This window comes from Panthera uncia, chromosome E1 (genome assembly GCF_023721935.1).
Source record: "Panthera uncia isolate 11264 chromosome E1, Puncia_PCG_1.0, whole genome shotgun sequence".
In the NCBI taxonomy this organism is placed as follows: domain Eukaryota; kingdom Metazoa; phylum Chordata; class Mammalia; order Carnivora; family Felidae; genus Panthera; species Panthera uncia.
Genome location: NC_064814.1, coordinates 5,980,438 through 5,999,060, shown reverse-complemented (window position 1 = coordinate 5,999,060; position 18,623 = coordinate 5,980,438). Strand labels below are relative to the sequence as shown.

Sequence of the window (18,623 nt, the reverse complement as noted above, 5' to 3'; positions counted from 1 at the left end):
GGTCAGCCCGTAGAAATGGAGGCTGGTTCCGGAAGTCCCGCCCACGAGGGCGGGCGCGGCACCTCCCCCTGCACGGGTCCCCGGGAGCTGGTTGGGGGCGCTCCCGTCCCTCTCCCCCGGCCCCACCCCCGCCGATGGGCCGGCCCGGCTCTCCCTGCCGAGAGATGGGCCGGCCCGGCGGCGCGCGGGCAGCGGTGGCGGCGGCGGCCCAAGATGGCGGAGCTGCAGCTGGACCCGGCGATGGCGGGGCTGGGAGGGGGTGGCGGGAGCGGGCTGGGCGACGGGGGTGGCCCGGGCCGCGGGCCCCCCAGCCCTCGCCCCGCCGGCCCTACGCCCCGCGGGCACGGCCGCCCGCCCGCCGCCGCCGCGCCGCCACTGGAGCCGGGTCCCGGACCGCCAGAGCGGGCAGGGGGAGGCGGTGCGGCCCGCTGGGTCCGGCTTAACGTGGGCGGCACCTACTTCGTGACCACCAGACAGACCCTAGGCCGGGAGCCCAAGTCTTTCCTCTGTCGCCTCTGCTGCCAGGAGGACCCGGAGCTGGACTCGGACAAGGTGCGCCCCGCCCTCGGGCGCGCCCCCGCTCTTCGGACCCCCTCGTTCCTCCTAGCTCGTCCCCAGATTCCTGCGACACGCTCCTCACAGGCGGGCTTTTCGGGCCGGGACCCCCTTCCCATCCCTCTCCCGCCAGGCTGGCCCTGGGGGCTATTCTCCCCCATCCTCAGTCGCACCCTGGCTGTCTCTCTGACCCCGCCCTTCACTCTGAGCAACTCGGTCCCCATGCTGTGCCCACCCGCACCCACGAGAACCCGCTCCACACCCCTTCTCCGTACACATCTCATACCCGCCCCTCAGATCTGCATGAGTTTTCCCCTGGCTCCTCGTCAGCCCCTCACTGCCTGTGCCAGATGCGTCCAGAACTGGGTCAGGGTGAGCTAAGGCATCTTTCTAGCTTTCTCAGACTTCCTCTCGGACCCCTCTGCCAAGTTGGGTGAAAGCCTGGGTCTGACAGCTGCAGGAAGTGTTTCTGGTGATACCACACTTCTTTCCTGTGGTCCTGGGCCCTGAGCTCTTATCTGGTGACAGCCACTGTTTTAGGACTATTAGAGCTCAGATACATTCCTTGGAAAGAGATTACCAGTTGCCAGTGCAAACCTAAGCTGATTGGTTAAGACCATCGGAAAGTGAAAACTGAGGCCTGCTGTTGGGCAAGATGCCTGGCTACGAACAAAGTTGAGAGGTGACGAGGCACTTCCAACCCGTTTCCAGTTTGACGTGTTTATTGATTGACTTTACACATTCATCTTTCAGTTGCCAGCTTAAAGGCATTGACCCTGGCTTATACCCCTGTATATCCTATGTAGCACTCAGCCAGTTACATTGAAATAGAGCTGGGGTTGGGTAAAGATTCGCTGATTTTTTTTTTTAACTCCCCAACTGCCTCTCTAATAAATCTCAGACTTATGGAAACCTGTCCCACCCGAACTTTAAAGAAATTTCAAAACCTTTGCTTATAAAGGAATTATTTTTATCTACCCTAAATCTTTCTTGTTGCAGTAGAAGCCAGTTTCTTCTTGTTCCTTTTACTGTAAAGATGAGTAGGATTAAAGCTGCTCAGAGCCAAGTCCAGGCGGTGCCAAGCTTCCTCTGGGCACAGAACTGGGGTGTGTGAGTTACAGCTGGCAATGCAGACTCCCACTGATGTTGGCCTTGAGCTCAGGAGCATTGCCAACTATACAGAGGTTTTCTTAGAATTAGGAATGTGATTTGGGGGCAGTAGAGAGAGGTCAGAATGTCCATCTCAAGCAAAGATTTACATAATTAAAATATGGCATTTTCTTCCCCTTTCTTGATAATAGATGTCTTACAGAAGAATGGTGGTAATTGTGTCCAAGTAAAGATTTTGGAAGTTCAGGGGCACCTGGGTGGCTCAGTCACTGAAGCGCCTGATTCTTGGTTTCAGCTCAGGTCATGATCTTACAATTTGTGGGTTCAAACCCCACATCAGGCTCTACACTGACAGCTGTGGAGCCTGCTTGGGATTCTCTGTCTTCCTCTCTCTCTGCCCCTCCTCCTCTCACTGTCTACCTCTTTGTCTCAAAATAAACAAACATTAAAAAAAACAAGACTTTGGAAGTTCAAGTAAATGCCTGCATGATGACTGTACATCTATCTGTAACTCCGTGCCTGAAATGATCTCAGAGTACAAGATACATAAGCTAGCCTTCTTGCCAGTAGTTTGTGATAAAAAAAATGTCTAGCAAGACTTGCCCCCTTGCTAATGAATGGTGACAGAGAGGCTGCAACCCTGCCCCAACTTAGTCCGACAGCTCCAAAGTGTTATCTTTGTGTTTGGTTGACAGCTCCAAAGTGTTATCTTTGTGTTTGGTTGGCAGGACGAGACAGGAGCCTATCTGATTGACAGGGACCCCACCTACTTCGGTCCTATCCTCAACTACCTCCGCCACGGGAAACTCATCATTACAAAGGAGTTGGCTGAAGAAGGTAAGAACACTGTTTTAACTGGGCATTTTCAGAACTCAGCCCATATCTTGAAAGCCGTTTCACAGATTGGAATTTTGTTTGAGATTTTCATCAAGGTCACATGCAGGTGTAGTAAACATTTATGAAAGTGAACAGGGAGTCTCTAGTTACGTAGTCTTATCTGAGGAAGTCTTCTTTAAGGGATCCCCACTGGGCTCTGTCCAGCCTTCCTTAATGAGAAGAAAAATAGGTAACTCAGCTTTGCAAATCACTTCAGGAGCATTTTTCAAACCTGCAGAATCGTCAGGATCCCTTTTTACTTTCACTTATGTGCTTGCTGGCAGTGAAATGTCCATAGCCTGAAGCATCACATTTCTGACATTAATTATTTATATTTTCACTTTTAGTTTGAACTTGCAGCTGTAAAAAGTAATAAAGGCTTGGCCTCATTTCTTGTAAGACTGGTCTCATGCTTCCTTGTAAATTTTTGCAGCTGACCTAATTCATTCTCCAGTCCATTGTCAGCTGTATCATCTTTTTGGTTGGTACGACATTTGGACTCTAAGTGGGTCTAGATATCTTTCTAAAAGACTTGACGTGGCCTCGCCAAAGGCATTCCGTTGAAGATTGGGGCCTCTCCCTAAATCCAGGGCACCCTGACCTGGAGGCTTTAGCTCTGAGTGAGAAAGCTGTAACGGCTGTGCTAGTTAATGAAATGGCTGCGAAGCACATCTGTTTCAACCAGTAAGAAGAGGACTTGTGCATGTGCTGTCTCTTTTTTCAACATTTCAGATGCATTCAAAAATCATGGGAATCGTACAGTAAACTTCATGCACCCACCGTCTAGCTTCAGCAGTTACCACCTCATGGATAATCCTGTTTCTGGAAAAGAGGAATCTTAAGCATCTTTTCTGAAGGCCTTTAAAAATTTTTTTTTGAAATATTTTCAAATTCAGAGAAAAGGACGAGAATAACAGAACTCGCAGCTTCACCACCATTTTTTGAGATCTGTATTACCCTTTGTTCTCTCTCTGTCCCCCCCCACACCACGCTTCTCCCTCCCCCCACCATAGTTTTTATTTCTGAACTATTTGAGACTAGATTACAGATGAGTCCCTTAATACTTCAGTGTATTTCCCAAGAACAAGGTTATTCCCTTATGTAAGCACAGTATGGTTATCAAGATCAGGGAATTTAATATTGATAAATACTTCTATCTACAGCTTATATTCCAATTTTATCAGTTCCAGCAATGTCCTTTATAGCAAGTTTGTTTTTTTTTTTTTTCTTCTGATACTGAATCACACATCCCCTTTGTTGTCCTGTCCAAGGCCTTTGATTTTATTTGGCAAAGCATTCTCTCAGTGATTGCTTTTTATCTTGTTCAAATAATAAGCACCCTATTAAACTTTGGTCCACATAAATTTATATACACACACCCACCCCCGGTAATTTTTAGGACCGACTAGGTAAGCTTTGCAAGCTCAGGAATTCTCCAATGTGACAAGTTCCAGAAACTAAGTGACATATGGGAAAGGTGCCCTGCAGCTAATGGGCAGGTGCAGAGAGAGTCAGAGAAGGTGCCAAGTGGGAAGCCGCAGCAGTGAAACAGAGTGAACAGAGCAGACCCAGAATTTGACTCACTCAATTTAGGGAGTAGGGAGGGGGGTACACCCTAAATAGCAAAGAAATGTTTCCCAGGCTGAAGGAGAGAGACTAGACTTCAATTTGAAAAGTGCGGTTCAGGGGCACCTGGGTGGCTCAGTCAGGTGAGCGTCAGACTCTTGATTTTCTTGATTTTGGTTCAGGTCATGATCTCAAGACTGTGAGATTAAGCCCTGTGTCGGGCTGTGAGCTGAGTGTGGAGCCTGCTTCAGATTCTCTCTCACTCTCCCTCTGCCCCTCTCCCCATTTGCTCGCTCGCTCTCTCTCTCTCTCTCTCTCTCTCTCAAATTAAAAAAAAAAGGGGGCGCCTGGGTGGCTCAGTCAGTTGAGTGTCCTACTCTTGACCTTGGATCCAGTCATGATCTCACGGTTCAAGCCCCGCATAAGGCTCTTCACTGACAGTGCAGAGCCTGCTGGGATTCTTTCTCTCCTTTCTCTGCCCCTCCCTTGTTCACTTGCCCTTTCTCTCTCAAATAAATAAACTTAAAAAAATTCTAAAAACAAGTTTCAAGGGGCGCCTGGGTGGCTCAGTCGGTTAGACATCTTTTTTTTTTTTTAATGTTTATTTATTTTTGAGAGAGAGAGCTCATGCGTGGGTAAGGGGCAGAGAGAGAAGGAGACACAGAATCTGAAGCAGGCTCCAGGCTCTGACCTATGAGCACAGGAACCCAATGTGGGGCTCAAACTCATGAACCGTGAGATCATGACCTGAGCTGAAGTCAGACACTCTTTCCACTGAGCCACCCCGGACACCCCTGACTTTGATTTTGGCTTAGGTCATGATCTCTTGTGTGTGAGTTCTGGCCCCCCTGTATCTGCCTCCACTCTGGTAGTGCAGAGCCTGCCTGGAATTTTCTCTCCTCCTTCTCTCTCTGCCCCTTGCACGTGCTTGCTCTCTCACAATAAATAAACTTTAAAAAAACGCTCGGGGCACCTGGGTGGCTCAGTTGGTTGAGCGTCCGACTTCGGCTCAGGTCATGATCTCACAGCTCGTCAGTTCAAGCCCCGCATCGGGCTCTGTGCTGACAGCTCAGAGCCTGCTTCGGATTCTGTGTCTCCTTCTCTCTCTGCCCCTAACCCACTCGCATTCTGTCTCTCTTTCAAAAATAAATAGACATCGGGGCGCCTGGTGGCTCAGTCAGTTAGGCATCCTACTTGGGCTCAGGTCACGATCTCGCGGTCCGTGAGTTCGAGCCCCGCGTCGGGCTCTGGGCTGATGGCTCGGAGCCTGGAGCCTGCTTCCGATTCTGTGTCTCCCTCTCTCTGTCCCTCCCCCGTTCATGCTCTGTCTCTCTCTGTCTCAAAAATAAATAAAAAACATTAAAAAAAATTCAAAAATAAATAGACATTAAAAAAAAAAAAATGCTCTCCCTCTCCTCCTGTCCCTCCCTTGCACATGCTCTGTCTCATGGTCTTGCTCTCTCTTTCTCTCTCTCTCTCTCTCTCTCTCAAAAAAAATGCAGTTCTTAGCAAGCATGTAAACTTTAGCCTCTTCTCACTATTTTCCAGGGAGTGTAACACATCTTTAACTACATACGGTTTGGTCCTTGTCCTAGGTGTTCTGGAAGAAGCGGAGTTTTACAACATTGCATCTCTTGTGCGGCTGGTTAAGGAACGGATACGGGACAATGAGAACAGAACTTCTCAGGTAATGGGTTTTGAACTCTTTTTTTGTTTTGGTTTGGTTTTTATTTTTTGTTTTGGTTTAAGATTTTATTTTTAAGTAATCTTTACACCCAACGTGGGTCTTGAACTCACAACCTTGAGATCAGGAGTCACACGCTGAAGCAGCCAGGCACCCCACGGTTTTGAACTCTTAAAGGGAAAAGGTCTTAGTGGCTCTCTTTGTCCCTGCGTCTGGGTGGGATTTGAAAAGGATGCTGTGCTGCTTGGCAAGAGCTGCCTCTCCCCTTGAAGCTGGAGGTCTGTGTGGAACATGGGCCATCCACCAGGCAGACAGAGCATACGCCACCAGACTTATTCAGAACCAGAAAACAGAAGAAGAAATAGCAAAGCAAAACAGCCCCCTTATCCCTTTAGAAGAGTGGGGAGGTTGTGGCTGCTTATCATGGGACAGCAGGAGGGACCCGCAGCACTTTAGGCCCAGAACCTGTTCTTGCAGAGTATCTGTCTCCCTCCACATAAAGACCCAGCGAGCTCTTACTTCCACCTGTTGGCCACTCTTTAATTCTTTATTAGGACCAGCCTTTTAAAGTGTGACCATGTCGCATTCAGCCCCTGATAGCCACGTGAAAGCAGTCTCATGGCCTGGACTTTAGGAGCTGCTTGTGAATCATGCTTCTGAGGAAATAGGCTTCTCTGTTTATTATGAAGTCTGGGTTTTTATATGAACTTGGTAGATACAGTAACAGGAAGAAACACACAATTTGCCACCTAGTTTTGAGGGGGTACAGGTAGCTTATTTCACATCACATCACCCGTCACATGTCTTAAGTGGCCACAGCGGCATCTTTTAGGCCCTTGAGATTCTCTGCTTCCTAGGGAGGGTCTGTGCCCTCCAGAAGCTTGAAGTCTAGCAGGGAAACCAGACGCTCCCTTTCCTGTATTTAGGTTCTATTTTAAGAAAGTACAACTGCAGGAACAGAGGGCATGGTTGGACTCTGCTGTGACCATCTGTCTTGTAGCAGGACTTGCCTCTTATCCCATCAGATACTGGTGGTAGATGCTTTCCTGAGATCCATTCTATTGCAGTGTAGAATTTTCCTGTGATTAAGCAGAAGGTAATATGTTTCTTTTCAAAACTCAAAAAAATAAAAAATATTCCTTGCTCTTTCTCTGTTAGAGTTTACATATCCAAGTTTTCTGGCTCTGAATGGAATTATCTGGTTGAATAACTGACACCTATTTCTTTTTTCAAAAATGATTTCTCTCATTCGCTTAATCTGTAGTCATTTGCAAAGGTGAGAAGAGCTTCCTTAGTTTTCTTCCCGCTGGCTGATGGATGAAAGCCTTCTTTTTATTATTATTACTTTTCTTAATGTTTGTTTATTGTTGAGAGAGAGAGCACAAGCAGGGGAGAGGCAGAGAGAGAGAGGGGGATAGAGGATCTGAAGCGGGCTCCTGACGGCAGAGACCCCATGCGGGGCTCGAACCTGCGAACCACGAGATCATGACCTGAGCAGAAGTCAGACGCTTAACCGACTGAGCCACCCAGCACCCCTGAAAGACTTCTAATGTTCAAAAATGAATTCATAGTTGGTTTGCCATTTTATTGTATAAAATAGGATCCGGTGGTGCCAGTCTTTTCGCCATCTCGTGTTAAACTTACATGGCATCTTTTACTATCGTGGATATTTAATAGCTGGGCATTCTGAAAATCTAGCTTTATCCTTAATTTTCCACATTCCAAAAAAGCTTTTGATTGCCTAGTGTAAATTCATGATGCCATGAATTATGTAACTTGAAGCCATTCAACCCTGAACGTTCGCAGCTCTGCCATTAGCTGATTCCTTGAGAGCATTGTAAGTTTTCTATTTGATGACAGCGATGAAGTTAATTAGTCTTCTAGGTTCTGAAGGCTTGTGGATATAGACCCAGTTGGAAGCTTTTTTGTTCTAGGGATGTAAAGGCCTTTTGGATGTTAATTGATCTTTCCATCTGTCCTTTTTATTGAGTGAAACTCTGAGCAGTGGATTCGAGGTTGTTCAAAGACACGCTCTTTTGCATGTGTCACACATGGCTCTGAGGCCAAATTGGCCATGTGTGTATTTTTGTAGCTGTCCCTTCAAACACATTCTCTCCTTCAACTTGTCTTTTTTTTTTTTTTTTTTTTTTTAAGATTTTATCTTTAAGTAATCTCTGTACCCAATGTGGGGCTCAAACTCACGACCCAAAGATCAAGAGCTGCACGCTCCTCCCAACAGAGCCAGCCAGGCGCCCCAACTTGTCTGTGTTTTAAGGAGACACACATGGGGCGCCTGGATGGCTCAGTCGGTTAAGCATCCAACTTTGGCTCAGGTCATGATCTCGCGGTCCGCGAGTTCTAGCCCCGCGTCAGGCTGTGTGCTGACAGCTCAGAGCCTGGAGCCTGTTTCAGATTCTGTGTCTCCCTCTCTTTCTGACCCTCCCCCGTTCATGCTGTCTCTCCCTGTCTCAAAAATAAATAAATGTTACAAACTGAGGGTTGATGGGGGGTGGGAGGGAGGGCAGGGTGGGTGATGGGTATTGAGGAGGGCACCTTTTGGGATGAGCACTGGGTGTTGTATGGAAACCAATTTGACAGTAAATTTCATATATTAAAAAATAAAAAATATTAAAAAAAAAAAATAAAAATAAATAAATGTTAAAAAAAATTTTTTTTTTTAATTAAAAAAAAAAAAGGAGACACACATGGCAGACATTTAAGCAAAGCCCAAGATGTGGGTTTCCCACCCCGCCTTTTTTTGGCGACCCCTCATATCTCTTAGCGGCTGCCACCAGCCCTAACTACTACTAACTTTGCTGTCTTTGGTATTTTATGTTAGGTGATTAATCTTAGTGCATTTGAGAATACTCGTGGTTTTCTTTGGAAGACAAAAATTAAAAAGAGCTAACACATGCATCTTAAATGCTGGGACTTTGACAGTTGTGGCTAATATCATAGATCTTTCGCGATGCACTGAGTTTTGTAACATGAAACACTTGGTTGTTTCCAAAATGTGTGGTTAGAACCAGTTGAAGTCTTTCCGAGATTTGCCCTATATTTTAGGTGGAGGGAATGTTTTTCTTAGTACCTCGTGTAACAATAGTTGCATTCGGTTCAGAAGGGGAGAGTGTGGAAGAAAGCGCGGTGTGGTTGGCAGATCAGCCCAAGGCCTGGCACTGCCTCCGACCCAATAGCACCGCCTCACTCAGGCGAGACAGCGCGCTGACATCAGTGTCCCACTGAAGACGGGAGGAGAGGGAAAGCCACTCTGGGCTCCTAGTGCTCCGTGATCCACAGCTGCTTTTGTTGAGCCAGTATTTCCCCAGTAGTGAGTTCTTCCAAAACTGATTTTCCAGATAACTGAAGCCCAGTCATCCTTTTGCAAAAGTACTAAAGCCAAGTTTTCATTATTCTTCAGGAAACGGTCCACATTTTCTTAAAGTCACGTGACTCTAACCAGTCCCTCTCTCCCTGATGGAGCTTCGTTGTTCTGAGCTTCAGTTGCTGTTTGTGCTCTAACAAATGCCTCCTGGCCTCCAGGACGGGCAGTGGATGTGCAGCTATTTATTGGGCCCAACACTGAGTGGTCCAAGACTGCTAAACACAAGTCTCCCTGTGGGCCTCTAATTGTCCTCTGACGAACAGGGACTTTCATCTGGTGAGCATGCCTCCTTGCAGCAGCCCTGGCTGTCACCTGACTCTGGCCGAGTCGTAAGTGTGAGGGGTCCTCAGGTGGTTAGAGTATAGGGGCCTTAGTGCTGCAATTTTAGGGCATCCCGCCTTTCGCTTCTGTTCTAGAAAGTTGAGTCAGCTAGCAAATGACTTCTGTCTGAGTCTCTGACACCAGCTGGGGTGTCCCAACAGTTTAATCCTATCCTGATACTAATAAGTAGTAACTATTTCCACAGGTTTCAGGGCTCAGTCCCACGAGACTGACCTTCCTTCAGACACCAGTGCCAAATCCCAGTTCCCAGGCTACCTGTACTTCTGTCCAATTCGGCTACAAATTCAAGGGTTCCCATGACATCCCCTTTGGGTTCAGTAATTTCCTAGAACAACTCCTAAAACTCAGGAAAATGCTAAACTTACTATTACAGTTGATCTCCAGCAGACTAAGGAACAGCCAAGCGAAGAGAGACGTGGGGTGGGGTCCTGAGCACAGGAGCCTCTGTGCATGCAGTTGGGATGTGCCACTTGCCCAGGACATCAATGTGTTTGCCAACTCGGAAACTCCCTGAACCCCCCTGTTCAGGGGTTTTTAAGGATGTTTCATTATGTAGGCATGACTGATTCAATTAAACTATTGGCCACTGGTGATTGAATTCAGTCTCCACTGAGGTCAGCGGGTAGGACTGAAAGTTCTAACTCTAATGGTGCTTGGTCTTTCTGGAGACCAGTCATTAGCACAAAAAAGACCCTTTTATCACTCAGGAAATTCCAAGTGTTTTAGGAGCTCTGTGCTAGGAACCAGGAGCAAAGACCAAATATTTATTTTTTGTTACACACTTTTGTAACAGGAATGTTACCATTTAACACTGAAACACTCCCAGGTACCATCAGCGGAGGGTGAAAATAGTTTGAACATTGGTATATTGTGGGGTTCCTTTTTAATATGTTATTCCCTTAATAAGCTATTGCTCTGGATAAACCAAATTATGGTCTACATTTTCAGCATGTGTGTCATGATATGAACAACTTAAAAAGAAAATGTGGCTCTCTTTTCCAAAGCAATTTTCCTCTGTTTTCTACTCTGGGAAATAGATGAAATCTAATCACATAATTCATTTCTCTGAACTTCAGAATTATTTTACCCACTGATTCATATCCTTGGGCCTTTTTCTTTTCTTTCTTTCCTTGGATAAGTTTTTACTGAAGGATGACATTGCTCATGAACTCATAGTCATGAGGTTGAGCCCCACGTCAGGCTCCACGCCGCACATGGGGGCCTTCTTGGGATTCTCTCTCCCCCCTCTCGGCCCCTCCCCTGCTTTCATGCACGTGCGCTTGCTCTCTCTCTGTCGCAATAAGTAAGTAAACATTCTTATAAAAGAAAACCTTAAGAAGAGAAAGATGACATTGCCACTTGTAAGAGGGGACGGTGTGTGGCTGTCCAGAAAAAACGTCCAAGCAAATTCCTTTTCAGTGTTCATTCTTTGGACGAGCCTCCCTAGCGCAGCTGCAAACTGTCATGTCCTTGAAATTGTTCTTCTAAGTCCGTTGGTTGTTGCAGGGCCCCGTGAAGCACGTGTACAGAGTCCTGCAGTGCCAGGAAGAGGAGCTTACACAGATGGTCTCCACTATGTCTGATGGTTGGAAATTCGAACAGGTATGTTTCCTAAGTGGCAGCCACCGCAGCATCTCAGCCCAGGAGCCCACGTCCCTCAAACAGCTGCCATCTGTAACCAGCTAACCCCAGGGGTTCGTAGGGCCACGTGTGAACCTGTTCAGAAACGTGGGAATTATTCTGTCAGCTGTATAGGATGAGTTGGGAAGAATTCAGAATAGTATCGTGTCTCCTGACTTCATATCCAAGTTTTAATTTGTGCCCAGAGGGAGTCAGCCAGCCTGTTTAGGCTTGAAAGTGTCTCTCTGAGGTTTTTTCTCCCTCAGAGGGATTTCTTTCAAAAGCACTCAGTTGAAACATTCTAGAATAAGTACATAAAGAAGGCTAGGATTCAGCAACTACCCTACCTTCCCTTCCCAGGATAAGAACTCTGTCATTCTGAACATACATAATCCACTGCAGAAAGCAAGAGCAGGTATGAGAGGAGCCAGACGTGATGAGAAGTGGGGCTTGGCCATTTCCCATCAGGCTGTGGATTTCTGTTCCTTTAGCTTTGCGTGGTGGCAGAATTACCAAAACAAAACCAGACAGGCAGAATTGTACTGTTTTCTTCCATTAGATGGCAGGATTGTTCAGTTCATCTATTGTGTGCGCAACAGGGAGCCTGGCATGAATAGAATGGATATATATAGAAGGGATATGTATTGTGTGGATCGTGCCTATTTTTAATGTAGAGTTTAAGCGTCAGTTGAACTGTCACCATAAACTTACCTTCTCAAATAACTTCTGTTCGTCGTGTTAACGGTATTGGGTTATGGATCAAATACACAGGTGTCTTGGTCGTCAGAGCCAACACTGGATAATTCCTCACCCCTCCACTGCAGAATCAATTCTGCCTGTGTATGTTGGCCTAGTTCTTTTCTCTTCCCTTTTTTTTTCTTTTAAAGTAGTTCCACACCCAATGTGAGGCTTAAACTCACGACCCTGAGACCCTGAGATCAAGAGTTCCATGCTCTCCCAACGGAGCCACCCAGGCGCCCCTTCCTTTATAGGTCAGCCTAGTTCTTATTCATGTGGGGGCTGCAACATGTTGCCATACTTCCACTCCACAAGTAGTTTCCCTGAGAAAAGTCTTTTTTTTTTTCTCAAATATTTTCTTTTTAAATAATCTCTACACCCAACATGAGTTCCAGCTCATAACCCTAAGATCGGGAGTCACATGCTCTACCAACTGAGCCAGCCAGGCGCCCTTCCCTAAGTCTTAAGCAAAGAATGTTCCCAAAAAAAAAAAAAAAAAAATTTTTTTCTTTTTTTAAGTATTCTTGATGAAACCAGTGAATAATTTTTTATTTTCTTTTTCTCATCTTGTTAACATTCAGGGGGCAGGTGAAGCATGAAACATGAAGTCATGTTCCCACTGACTCTATTATATGGACGAGGAAGTTCAGGCACAGGAAGGCAGAGGGACCCAAAGCCCATTCATAGAGCAAGTCAGTCCTGTTCTTCTGACTTGAGGCCCTACATGATTGCCCGGATGACCTTACCCTTGGGCTCCGCTTTTCTCGGTGCATGTGCATTTCCTGTTTAAAATTAAATCCTGAATTCAATTTGCCGAAAAGGTTAAAAGTCCCAGCAGCATATGGCTTATGGTAACTCTTCAGTGATTCACTCGGTGCTTTCCAGAGCCTTTTGAGTGCCAGTCTCCTGTCTGGGACTTCTGCTTAAAGATGAGCCAGCCCTGTGTAGGTGTTTGGCTAAAGCAAGTGTCCATTTTCATTCACAGAAACATTCTCTTTCACCTCAGTGTTTGCTAGAAGGAATATGATCATGTTCATCCTAGCTGCTGCCTTTGGGATTGTTTCAAGTGCTTGGGTGGGGAGACAATGGCAGATCCCATCCTTTCCTTCTCTGGGGAAGCCTTGTTGAGGACGCCCAAGTGAATAACAGATCCAGGTATCCCCTGGGCCGTGATAGTCCCAGACAGTTCATCATCCTGTGAGAAGCAAAACCACGAAGTTCGGACAGGGGGCGGGTTGGGTCTGTGTGGCACTTTAGCACTTTAAGAGGACTGTTCACCATGCTCTGGTTTTGTCAGCTAATCAGCATTGGATCTTCCTATAACTACGGAAATGAGGATCAGGCAGAATTCCTCTGTGTTGTCTCCAGAGAACTCAATAATTCTACCAATGGCATTGTCATAGAGCCAAGTGAAAAGGCAAAGGTAAGAAATCGCGTCACCAGAATTTTGTCTCTGACTCGTTTGTTCCCAGCCCCTCAGTGGACTTGGCCTGGACTGTTTGTTGCTCCTGACTTCTTCTCTTTCCTTCCAAAGCTAGCTTTGCATTTTTCCTTCATTTTGGTCGTTGACTGTTGTCATTTAAATCAGGATTTATGGAGCAGTGACCAAGCGTTCTTAGTTAGGAAGTAGGTACTGAAATAGAGTAGACTTTATGTACCCACCTGTCAAATAAGTGAAAAATCTTTTTTTTTTTTTTTTAACGTTTATTTATTTTTGAGACAGAGAGAGACAGAGCATGAACAGGGGAGGAACAGAGAGAGAGGGAGACACAGAATCTGAAACAGGCTCCAGGCTCTGAGCTGTCAGCACAGAGCCCGACGCGGGGCTTGAACTCACGGACCGTGAGATCATGACCTGAGCCGAAGTCGGACGCTTAACCGACCAAGCCACCCAGGCGCCCCAAATAAGTGAAAAATCTAATTGCAAAGTGAGAATTGTGAAACTCAAAATTGGAAAATATTTTGTGTTTATTCTTTGAAACCATTCTCTCTCTTTTTTGTCCTGTCTCAAGAGAAAAGGTATTTGGTTACCTTTGTGACTTCCCCCACCTTAAGTTACTGGAAAATTGTACACTGTTATCCTCTTTTTCCTGTACTGTGCCCCCCCCCCCCCCCAACTCTCTCTGTCTCTCATAAACACTTCTAAGTCGGCAATTTCCTTTAACGTGGGAGAAGGGGTCTGACAGCACGGACACTGTGGGTGCAGTGGTGTTCGGCAAGAGGCTTTTACAACTGAAGTGCTTCAGGGGAGGTTAGGGCTCAGCCCTGCCTTGCTTCCTACGGTGACAGGACTGTTGTGCTGCCCAGTGGGGTCCAGTGGAAAGCGGCCGCGGGTCCCTTTTCCCTCAGCAGTCTGCTTAGCAGCCTCGGCCCAAGCCTCAGCCCTCTCCCCCATCTTCCATTTGCAGATTCTTCAGGAGAGAGGATCTCGGATGTAAATTCCAGATTCTTAACCATCAAGAGAACAAGCCGGCAGAGCACCTTGTGAAGTTAAATCTTGCTCCTGTACAGTAACCGAGCTCCTGCAAGGCACGGCTGAGCCTGGCCCCCCAATGGAGAAGTGTTCTGGTCAAAACCAAAGGAACCCCTGCCTGCCCCCCACAGGAACCTGAAGACAGACGCACTTCCGGCTGCAGAATACCTTTTCAGAAACCTGCTTTTGTCTTCTTAGCCAGTGTTAGATCAAATCCTTACCACAGCAGCTGGGCTGGGCTCCCAGTGGGGGCCTTTACGGGGGATGCGGGGGAGGGGAAGAGGAAGGCCTAGCTCCTCGTACAGGCCTGTGCTTCAGGGATGCTGGAGCAAACGCCAGAGGATCGTCCCTGGGCCGTGCCGTGTTTTTGCCTGGGTGCCACGTTGGACGTTGGCAGCTGCTTTGTAACACTATCTTCCCCCTCTTCCCCGCACCCCACACAAATGCAGCAGGTGCCAAGGATTCTAGCTTCAGTTCGTCAAATTGAGGTCTCGGGTAAAGGATAGATCCGCAGAATACCCCATATTCCTGTGGACGAAACCTCTTCGAGAAAGGGGAGGACGGGATCTCCGTGGTTGTGGGTGGAGGTCGGGGATCGCCGCTCTGGGTTCGGGGCACTCAGCTGCTACCGTGTTCGTCCTTGCCTCATCTGGCTCCGGCAGCCCGGACCCTCCAGTAGCTTGCTTGCTCCTCAGGTGGAGGTTAGAGGCAGGCGGCATCCCACACCGCGTCACACACACAGGGGCACTTAGGGAGGCCATACCCTCCATTGACCCATCTTCCTTCCCTGGCTTTCTGAACCGGACCGAAGATAAAGGGACTTTGGATCCTCTGATGGCTTGGGTGGGGACGGCTATTTCTTTGAAAGTTGCCAAATGTGTTCTATTGTAGTATCCAAAAGTGTCGTTATTTCTGTGACTGTCTCTTGGAAATGCCTTGACTGAACGTTCGATCTTTGTCCGAGTCTCCTGGTTTCTAACCTTGGCAAACCTGCCCCGCAGCCGTGTCCGTGACGCCGCGCCAGCCCCTGCAAGGCATATGTGTTTGCTGGGCAGTCCGAGGACTCCCCGCGTCTCTGAGCCCGACCCTTTACCATCACTTCTATCTGCAGAGTGCCGTGTCCTCGAGAATCAAGTGCTTGTTTGGCCAGGGAGGGGAGTAAAGCCCTCCTTCGGGCTGGGACCACAGGGCTTGTATCTGGACCTTCTGTCTGTGCTTTTGAGTCTTAGTGAACAGTCACTGAACGCAAAGGGCTGGAGAATCCTTGTTCTTCCCTCGATGACTTTTCCCAGTGTGGCAAATGGCCCAGAGGAGGGGAAGGCGCCTCTGGGGCACGCTGCACCTGTAACAGCCACTCACGTTGGTCACTCCTGGTTTCCTTCACAGTGAGGTTCCCTCTGCTCCACAGCTCAGTGCTTACTAGGGGGGTCTGGGGCCATGGTTTTTGGAAATGACTCACAGACGGTGCCAAATGTCTTAGGAACTCATGACCTGCCTGCGTGCAGATGGCACAACTCTTCTCCGGATCTCACTTTGACCTTATCTCTCTGTGTGTAGAGCAGGATAGAAATGTGTGTACAGGGGTGTCTGCTGCTCCGTGTGTGTCTACACACCAACGTGAGCGTGCGTGTTGACATTGGCCCCTTGGACTCTGGCCTGTGCCCACGATTTCTACAGCTATAAACGTTAGAGGAACTTCTACCCGCGGCAAAAGCAGTCACCTTTCAGAGACGTCGCAGGCATCCTCCTGTCATCTTTCGGAAAGCACGAGATTGGGCGTGGAGGAAAAGCTGCTCAGACCTGAGTAGGACAGAGGACTTCGGAAGACTTGCTCTTTGGCCAGAAAAGTAACATTTGACTCTAAGGAGGGAAAGCAGCTTCATTTGGGACCTTGAGCCCAATCAGATCTGCTTTCCCTGGGGCATGCCTGGGCATCAGCCCGTGCTCCTCGTGCTCTTTGTGCTCCTCGTGTTCTTCGTGCTCTAGTGCTCCTAGTGCTCCCGAGCCTGCACGAAGGGGTAAAGCGAGGCAGGCCAGAGGGCAGAGGTGGCAAGCCCCTCAGGAACGCATAGTCTTTTCTCTTTTCAGAGCCCCACAGTGGATCCCGTAGAAAAACTGCTGAGCCCCTCACTCGATGCTCTTGAGAAATTAACACAAGTGACATTTCTGCTCCCCTAGAGGGCTGGCTTTCACGAGGTCCCCCTCCTTCTGGCAGCCCAATGACAATTGTTCCAGTGCTCCTGAGTCTGAGGGTGATTCAGTTCTTAAGGTTTCTGGAAAAGTATTCGCCCCAGCCCTTTAGGAACCAAGTCAGTATTTTTTTTTTTTACTGAAAGCCTTCTGGGAGAGCCCAGCTGATTACTTCGGAGGGAGGCCTGGCCATCCGTCGGTTTGGGGGTGTCACGTGGCCAGGGACCCACACTCTCTCCAGCAGCCCAGTGCTGCCAGGTGGGGAGTGTCTTCCGTCTTCGTGTTGTGCCCAGGCCTGAGGCCGCGGGCGACTCAGGCCCAGCTCACAAAGCAGCCTGGCCTCTCCTAGGAGATGCCACACTAGCACGCTTCTGTCTTTCCTTCAGAACCTGCTTCCTCCTTGGCAATGAGGCGCAGCCCAACCTCCTCTAGAGCGACTTCGTTTCTGCAGTCTTAACTGATCTCAGGGGTGTCAGCGAGGTGTAGGGGAGGAAGGGACAGAGATGCTGGGGGGTGGCCAAGAGGACAACCACATCCTCCGACGTGGCCTTTGGCGCAGAGGTTAGGGACCATGCCTGTCACTTGTGGGTATTGTTTGTTACTGTTTGTGTATTTGAATAAAGTCTGAAATGCTGTGACCTTTTTTTGTCAATAAAGACAAGAAACAAACAGCCGAATCTCCTTAGTTTCCTTTCCTGTCACTACTGATGATTCTCAAACTCTTCTCGGGAGAGAAGTTTCACTGCACCTTTCCTACCTGGGCTTCTTAGAAAGTCCTAGTTTCTCCCGCTGCTGAAACTGCCTGAGGGCGTGTTGGGCCTTCCTCCTCACGACCAGGAGAGTGGTGAGGAACAGAAGGTGAGACAGATGGTCTACCCACCAGGAAGCTGGGAAGAGGAGGGGAAGAGTAGAAGACCATTTTTAAGGGGGAAAAAAGTCTTCCTGGAAGAGAGTAACTGACTAGGTGTCCATTTTTCTCTGCATGGTAGAGAATGAGGAATAAAAGTGAGGTGAGTCGCCAGCAAGCCAAGTGTTGGTCACTTAAGGCACCAGGCAAGGTGTGGGACCCTCAAAAGGTGTTAGTCCCCCCACCCCCCCCGCCATAGGGTGCTTACAGCTGGGGACACGTGTATACACACAGCGAACGAGGTGTGTGTTTGTACCAGCCAGGGCCCAATGGGGGACAGACCACAGCAGTTAACAAGTGGTAAGAAGAGGAAAGGGCCCCCAGGCCCACTGAGGTGTCACAGATGGAGTGACTGCAGGAGGTAGTTATTGTTCTAGGGCAGGGGAGCCAAAGGAAGAGGTTGGGATTATTACAAAGTAACAGGCTTGGAGGAGGGGCCGAGGGGCCGCATAGAGGAGATGCTGCGGTCCCAGGGGGCTCAGCGAGACTGGTCGTAGGACCACGCTACTCCTGGAACCGTTCTAGGACCGCACTCCTGGAACCAGCTCTTGCTGCCAGAGCAAAGCTGAGGTGCTGTGGTTTCTCCGTTAACCGGAAGAAGCATGTCCCTTCTGCCCCGCCCCCCGCCCCGCCCCCTCCCTCCTCCCCAATCTTGCAGTCCCCTTCTCACGTTCCCCATGGGTGCACCTGTCCGGGACTAAGCTGTTAAAGATGCACAGAGCAGAGTCTGGAGGGTGGCTTGGAGCCGAGACGTAATAGCCAGCAGCTTGGGCTGCCCGGCCTCCGTATACACGCTCCCACGCGTATTTGAACTTACAATGGTAAAAACAAAACTTCATGCCTCTACGTAACAAGACGCAGCTACGCGTTACACAAAGGTGATCTTGCCCTCTGCCCAGTGTGAAACACAGTGTCGACTGCCAGTGTTCCCCGGTCTGAGAGACAGTCACATCGATTTCTGGGCTAGGTTAACTACTCCTCAGGCTGACTTGGTTGGTTAGACAACACCTAGTTCATATCCGGCAGGTCAGGCCGCATGGTCGCTTGATGTCCCATGGTTAGGTAGGCTCTCAAAAGGAGAAGAGTTACCTGCAAAAGAAGGTAGGGCGATTTTCCAAAACGCTGGAGCTCTGCATGGTAATTCTCCAGTCAGGGCTTGCTGGAAGCTCCATACAGCATC

At 48.5% G+C, this 18,623-nt stretch overlaps 2 protein-coding genes across 4 annotated transcripts in view; both read left to right on the top strand.

Moving 5' to 3' along the window:
- NUP85 (nucleoporin 85) overlaps positions 1–18,623 on the top strand; it is a 196,281-nt gene that overhangs the window by 26,191 nt on the left and 151,467 nt on the right. The gene's annotated exons all lie outside the window — the stretch shown is intronic.
- KCTD2 (potassium channel tetramerization domain containing 2) lies at positions 5–17,205 on the top strand. Of its 3 annotated transcripts, XM_049635767.1 has the most exons (6): positions 64–552; positions 2,394–2,502; positions 5,703–5,794; positions 11,022–11,117; positions 13,171–13,296; positions 14,282–17,205. In XM_049635767.1, the coding sequence occupies exons 1-6, from the start codon at positions 214–216 to the stop codon at positions 14,309–14,311; spliced, it is 792 nt and encodes a 263-aa protein (XP_049491724.1). In that variant the 5' UTR covers positions 64–213; the 3' UTR covers positions 14,312–17,205. The 3 variants fall into 3 exon arrangements, with proteins under 3 accessions (XP_049491725.1, XP_049491723.1, XP_049491724.1); XM_049635766.1 differs by lacking the exon at positions 14,282–17,205 and having other exon boundaries at positions 12–552; positions 13,171–13,769; XM_049635768.1 differs by lacking the exons at positions 5,703–5,794; positions 11,022–11,117; positions 13,171–13,296; positions 14,282–17,205 and adding an exon at positions 3,274–5,254 and having other exon boundaries at positions 5–552.